General features: G+C 61.5%; 1 protein-coding gene across 1 annotated transcript; it reads right to left on the bottom strand.

Annotated features, from left to right (window-relative positions):
• Nucleotides 1–256: 256 nt before the first annotated feature.
• Nucleotides 257–6733, bottom strand: DNPEP (aspartyl aminopeptidase). The gene is made up of 15 exons (XM_004674260.2): nt 6669–6733; nt 6025–6118; nt 5829–5917; nt 5635–5748; nt 5292–5417; nt 4974–5104; nt 4613–4688; nt 4399–4506; nt 3680–3757; nt 3164–3247; nt 2095–2255; nt 1711–1750; nt 1502–1603; nt 703–870; nt 257–387 (listed from the first exon to the last, which is right to left on the bottom strand). Exons 1-15 carry the CDS (start codon nt 6672–6674, stop codon nt 337–339), a joined length of 1428 nt encoding a protein of 475 aa, XP_004674317.1. The 5' UTR covers nt 6675–6733; the 3' UTR covers nt 257–336.
• Between the last annotated feature and the right edge of the window lie 6 nt (nt 6734–6739).

The raw sequence follows: 6739 nt of genomic DNA, 5'->3' as shown, positions 1-6739 counted from the left end.
AATGGAAGGAGGGAAGAACCTTGAGACCCCAGAAGGGAGACTGGGATAGAAGTGACCTTGCAAATTGGGCTTCTCCCACCCTTCGTCCACATCAGGCACGAGCTCAGGAAATCTGAAATCCTAGGAGCTGCGGCCTCCTCCATGCGGCCTCCTCCACCCGTACTCTATCCCCACCCCCGTCCTCGTTCAGAGGCTCAAGGCAGGCTGACTGAACCCCCATCCTTTCAGCCTCCAAACATGCACAACAGAATGGGTTTGAGTGGAAAATGCACTTTAATAATCCAGCTTCAGCTCAGCTGAGAACTTCCCGTGGACGAGAAGTCTTTCCAAGAGGCCTCAGTCCACTAGGAGGTTACGATTCAGAGAAGGGAACAGCTCAAAGAAGCCCTGAAATGGGATGTAACATGGGACCTGGAATTAGTGGAGGCCAGATGGAGGCGCATCCTCACCTCCGCCAACAGGGCCCCAGCAAGAGAGGCACAGCGATCCGCACCCAGCAACTAACTACCCATCTTCCCCCTGTCATGATCTTCTGGGGGGGTTGATCAGGACACCCAGGCTTTAAGAATGGGGACCCCTCCATTCCTACACAGCGGCACTGAGACACCCAGATCGTTTGTCCAGGCCACCACTGGGTGGCGGTAATGTCACCCCAGCAACCGATCCAGCTGTCCAGGGGAAAGGGGGTGAGGCAGGAGTCACCTTGAAGAGGGTGAGGGTCTGGAGGACTCCTGTGGTGCAGGCTGTCTCCCGGATGGAGTGCATGGCCAGCTGGGGGCTGCCTAAGTCCAGCACCCGCAGCCCCAGCCGAGAAGCCAAGATAGGGCCAATGGTGGTCCCACAGGTGGAGTCGTTCCGGACCATGAGATCCTGGGGAGGGAGGGCAGGCCGGGGAGCAGCAGGCGTGAGGCCGTGGTGCAGGTCAGCCCAGGGCCACAGGGCCGTGAGGACCGGCAGACGGTCACTTCTCCCCCTCAGAGAGGGGGTGCGACCCGGGTAAAATTATCCAGGCGACACCACACCAGCCCAAAGGTCGGTGAGCGCTGGTGGGGTCCCGCTCTTTCTCCCTAGTCCCAGCTGCCTTCGCCCGTTCTGCCAGCAGGAGGAGGGGGTGGAAAACAACGCGTCCTCCGCGCCCCCACACCATGCCCGGCAGAGGAGCTTAGTTTCCGTGTTGTACAAAATATCGTGACTGGCATCTTAAAACCATTTTCTTTCTATCTTGGTTAAAAGGTAAATTATAACATGACATTAGATACCAAGACTTTCCAGGGAAAGTCAAAACAACGATAAAAATCAGATAAAGGGTCATCTTCAGTTTTTGGGATACGAAGCACACACACGTCTCAAAACCCACGTGACGGGCCCCAGGGCACTCTCCCGAGACCAGCACCACCACTCTGACACACGCGGCCAGGAGGGGAGCCTGAGGTTTCCCGCCCGCAAGCCCCCCCACTGCCCCGCCCGCTCTCTGGGCTCCCGTCCAGGCGGCCGGCCTCACCTGCAGGGGCACCCCCACGCGGCCGGCCACCTCTCGGATCAGGGCCTCGGAGACCGCGTTGGAGGCATAGCGCTGCTTGCTGTTCACCTTGATCACAGGGCCCTGAGGCAGACGGGAGCGCGGGGTGAGGCAGAGACGGGGACAGGCCGGGGGGCGAGGGCCAGCACCCGCCCGCCGCCGAGTCCTGGGGAGTCACAGGAGCGCCTCACCTTGTGGAATAAGGGCCGGTGGTTCTCCTCATGCTTGTCCCTGAAAGAGGCGGCCGAGGGTCAGGAGTGGCAGCGGGACTGGGCCTGCCGGGCGCACGCCTCACCGCGCAGCCCTCACTAGGGTCAGTCTTTCTAGGCCTGGGAGGACCTCAGACTCATGCTACACACGGGGTTCCGGCAGCCTCTACCCAGCAGATGGACACAGCCTTGTCGGTGTGGCCGGATGCTGTCTTTGGTCAAGCGGGTCTCGGAGCAGTCAGGAAAACCCACTGAGCGCCCCAGGAGGAGGAGAAGGGGTGGCGGGGAGGCCTTGGTCAAACGGGGGCCGAGCCTGGAGGCAGGTGACACTCAGATCTGGCAGACCTGTCTGCCACGTAGACTCACGGGTAGTTGGGGTGCACAGCGTGGGCCATGTCCGCGCTGATCATGTAGGACTTGGGTATGGCTTCCTCAAAGGCCGTCAGGTGCTGCACGGAGGCTGAGATCCGCCGCAGCACCAGCTCCGTCAGCAGCGACTGCGCCCCCTGGGCGCTCTCAGATCCCACCTGTGAGCGTGAGACAGGACTCAGTCTGGGGTCAGGGCCAGCGCTGGAGGCCAGGGAGAAGGACCCCTGTCCTGACTGGCCCAGGACCCCAATGAGGCAGCAAGAGGAAAATGCAGGGTGTTATCATCGAGTTCCCCAACCTCACGTCATTGAAAACATGACAGCAGGCTGGGGCCAAACTAATCCTCAGTCCTGTCTGGGGCCAAGACAGCACTTTCTGCTGGGCCTCCACACTGAGTCTCTTCCTCCTCCTCGACCCTCCCATCTGGGCCTCGGCCGAGAGCCACACCTTCGGTCAGCTTTCCTTCAGATGTGACAGAAGGCACTGACTGCCCACTGCACCCTCTATTGTGAGCACCCCAGTCATAACTAAGCACGTGAGTGGCTGCCCAGGGGACATCCCTGGCTTCCCTCGGCGCTGACATGGCCGTGCTCGGCCCCTGGAACGCAGGCAGCGGTGAACGCCACTTCTGGGTCACGCCCTGAAAAGGATGGGTGTACCCTCCCCAGAGCCCCTTCTCCCTGGCTAGTACAGTCACCCTGGAGGCTGAGATGGAGTCACGAGTTCAGGACGGCAGAGGCCTGATGACCGCTCCTCCGAGACCTGTCAGAGAACTGTCCATCCATCTCCGCTCCAGTCCTGCCTCCACACTGCCCCTGACACAAGCTCATATTCTAGGCACCATGAGGTGCTGACTGGGGGGCAGCAGAGATGAAGGGCTGAGTCCTCGAGGGCCCAGAGTGGCACGAGGGTCACACAGGGCAGGTGGGACTGAACACTCAGGGGCACAGCGAGCGTCAGTCACTCCGCCCCTGGGGCCTCCAGAATGGCCCTGGCTCAGGTGGAGCCTGGCACCAGCTGGCTATGGAAAGCTCCAGAGACCCCCCCCCCAGGACGCCCCCCCTACCTCTTCATTGTCATAGAGGGCGATCATGCGCACGTGGGGGTCTGAGGCCAGGGAGGCAGGGGCTGCACAGGAGTCGATCAAGGCCTGGTTTGAGGAGGAAAAGAGAACGTCACCCTCCCCCTCCCCCTCTTCTCTAACTCAGTCTGCCAGCACCTGGGTTCTGGTGTCCCCCACCCGCCTGCGTGACCATGGCCGCAATGAGCGGGGCTTGGGTTGTCAGGTCTCCATCTTTAGGCCACTGCTTGGCAAAGTTGGGGGGATCTTTTCAATGGGGTGCTAAGGCCCTTCCCTTGAGGCAGAGGCTAACTGGAAGGAAGAGCAGCCAGAGCAGGGCTAGACATCATGTGCCCGAAGGGACCCTGCAGCCTCCCCACACCTCACGCCCACATTCCCGGCCTGGGCAAGAGGCTGCAGCCTCGAGGCCCCTCCGCGTGGTCCTCCCACACCAGCACAGAGGTGGCGGCCAGCAGTTCTCCGCCACCTGCTGGGGTGTGAGGCAGTCCTCCCAGCCCTCACCTGCAGGGCACAGAAGCAGCTGTGCAGGTTGTCCAGCCGAGGGGCAAAGATGAACTCCTCATAGGCACCACCCAGGACCTAGAAAAGCAGGACAGGCAGCCTGGCCTTCACCCTTTGCCTCTACTTACCTGCTCTTCCTGTTCCCCAGGGCCTGAGCTGGAGGGAGCCGCGGAGCCTCTGAGGTCCTTTGCACAAACTCACGGACTCCTACCTGGGGGCACCTTAGTCCCTGCTGGGCAGGGCTGGGGAGATGTGCCTGGCTGGATGGAGCTCAGGGACAGGAGGATGGGAGCTTATAGTTTCTCACTAGTTCGCGTGGGACAGAAATAGTCCCCAGAAAAGCTTAGGAAATAGAGACCATGGAGAAACAGAAACCTCCTGTATCTCCAACAGGAGTAGAGAGCTAGAGGCTTAGCTGTCTCCTGCTGCCAGTAAACGGGACGCAAGGAAGGGCTCCGGAATAAGGGGTTCCAGAGGTTAGGGCTGGTGGGGACCATCTGCAGAAGCTCCTGGAAAGTCTGGGGAAAGGGGGCTCCCAGGCCCCACCCCAGAGAATGCACGGAACCAGGTCTGGAGTGGGACCCGGCCCTGAGGGCAGAAAGGGAGAAGACAAGGACCAGAGTAACTGGGCAACTGGCAGAAATGATGAGCGTTTCAGGGGGGCAGGCTGGGGCCCTGGAGACCTCCCTCCCCCCCAAGATCCTGCAGTCGTTCCTCACCGCAGGCTGGGTGTCTGCAAGACACAGCTCCATCTCCAAGATGTCCTCCGGGCTCAGCCCCAAATGGGCACAGAGAAGGGACATGAGGACCGAGTGGTGCCGGTCGTCCTGCAGGGCAGAAGGCTGCTGGGAGGAGGGTCCACCCCACCCCTCGGGAACGGGAACGTGTCCCTCCCGCTGCTCATCACTCCCTGTGTGCAGGGTGCTCTCTTACTGCAGTACTGAGAGGGCCAGGCTCAGGGGTCCCCTTCTCCAGCTCCTCCTGGACAGCTGTAGCAAGAATGGGGACCCTGTGGGGAGACACAGCGAGAGGGAGAAGTGAGGGGAAAAGTGGGGCGCAGAGCAGGACAGGGCCAGGCTCAGGCATCTCCTGGTGGGGAACGGCCCTTGCTCTTCACGTCTCAGCTTGCCCCCCAAATGACAGAGTTCTGAGGGCTCTACGACATCAGCTGGGCCCCAGGAGTAGAACCTGACCACAGCCTCCAGTAATGAGTGACCTCTGAGGTCCCGCCGGGCCCTCCCATCACTTGGGCCCACCCCAGTCCTCCTAGTCACCAGCCCTGTCCCAGACTCACAAGTGCATCTCCATGTTGGGCCCGAAGTTCTCATTGACGTTCCGCTGGAGGTGGATGGCCAGGTGCGGGATGCGAAGGATGGGCCGGTCCACGTGCACCAGCCGCTGCTCCAGCCGGCCTGAGGTGGGACACTGGGGTGGCCAGGCTGGGTCAGCGCAGGGCACCTTTCACTCACCACTGGCTAAAGCCCCCACTTAACCCAGACTAACCGAGGTTGTCCTCCGCCCTAGACTCCCCCTAACTCCTCTAAAGGAAGGTGAGAGTCAATCTTCAGCCAGCTGAAGCTGAGAACCTCCCAGGTCCACGCTCAGTTCCCACCTTGACAATGACACGCCCAGCCAAGGTGAGGTCACGGTCAAACCAGGTGCTCCAGATCCCTCCACCGTAGGTCTCCACACCGACCTGATGGAAGCCCACCTGGCTGCGGCGAGATCGCCGTTTCACCTGGGTGTGACAGTGGGGAACACGAAGTCAGGTGAGATGAGGCCTCGTAGCAAGATTTTGAGCAGAGCATTCATGGGTCTAACAGCAGAATATCAGTGCTGGAAAAGGCCCAAAAATGTGGAGAAAAGGGGTGACAAGTCTTTTTTCCTGCTCCCAGTTTTCTCTTGCCTGTTCTCCCCATTACTGCCCCTACCCCAGCTCTGCCCCAGCTCCTTACCCGCAGGCAGGGGCTGTCTGTGTGGGCCCCAATGAGGCTGAAACCATTGCCAGGCACGAACTGACCTCCCACAGCGAAGGCCACGATGGTGGAGGAGTTCCTGGTCAGAAAGTACTAGGGGGGAGAGGGAGCACTCAGGACTTTGAGCCCCAGCCTGGGGATCTGCTTGTCTGTCCCCACCCCACCCCTAGTACCTTGCTCTCGGGCTTGATATCCCAGGTCTCTGTTTCCTTGAGTTCACGGAAGCCAGCCTGGAGGAGGCGGTTGCGGCACTCAGCCACCGCTGGAGGAAAAAGCAGCCTCTCTCAGCGATGGAAGCCGGCGAGAAGGCTCACCTGCGTCTGCCCTGGGCCACCACTCGGTCACCCCTCGGCCACCGAGCTCACTTACCGTGGAAGGGCGAAGGGCTCCGGTTCACGAATTTGAGCAGTTCGCGTGCCGCGGCCTGCACCGCCTCTTTGCGGGCCCTACCGGTCATGGCCACCTAGGGAAGGGGGACGATCAGCTTCCTACGATCAGCTTCCTACGAGGTCTGGGACCTCTGAGTTATCCTCCGGGCTCCGAGCACTCCCCAGCTCCCTCCCCGGTGACCGCTCTACGACTCCGACCTCGGCTTCCTCTTGCTCCCGGAGAGACGCAGAAGCAGGGCCGAACCCCTCCACTTAAGGCTTCTGTCCCGCAGCCAAAGTCTCTTCACCTCAGCACACACCCCGCCCAGCTGACCAAGGGGCCCGCCCCCCTAAGTCCCACCCACGTGCCCGCCCAGCTGACAAGTCCCGGAGAGTTCCCAAACTCCGAGGACCACGCGGGCCCCTCTCAGGCCCTTCACCGGGTGCGACCCCCGACCCCAAACTAAGGTCGGGTTCTGCAGAGAGCCTCCGCCCCGATCCCTCGCAGGCCACCCTTTTCCAATCACGGGAAGGTCAGGTCACGGGAGCGGAACTTTCGGTTTCGATTTGGGTCGGGCCCAGTGGTCAGTCTGGGCCGTGGGGTCTGGGATCGAAATTCGAGCGGAGCGGCCCGTAGTCATCTACCTGCATGGCCCCGCGCGGCGGCGTCCAGGGGCTCGCTCGGTCCAGGGGCTCAGCCCGTCTCCACGTCCTCC

This window comes from Condylura cristata, unplaced genomic scaffold, assembly GCF_000260355.1.
Source record: "Condylura cristata isolate star-nosed mole 26May11 unplaced genomic scaffold, ConCri1.0 scaffold00002, whole genome shotgun sequence".
Lineage (NCBI taxonomy): Eukaryota > Metazoa > Chordata > Mammalia > Eulipotyphla > Talpidae > Condylura > Condylura cristata.
The sequence above is the reverse complement of the archived record's forward strand: the minus strand, read 5'-3'. Positions and strand labels throughout refer to the sequence as shown.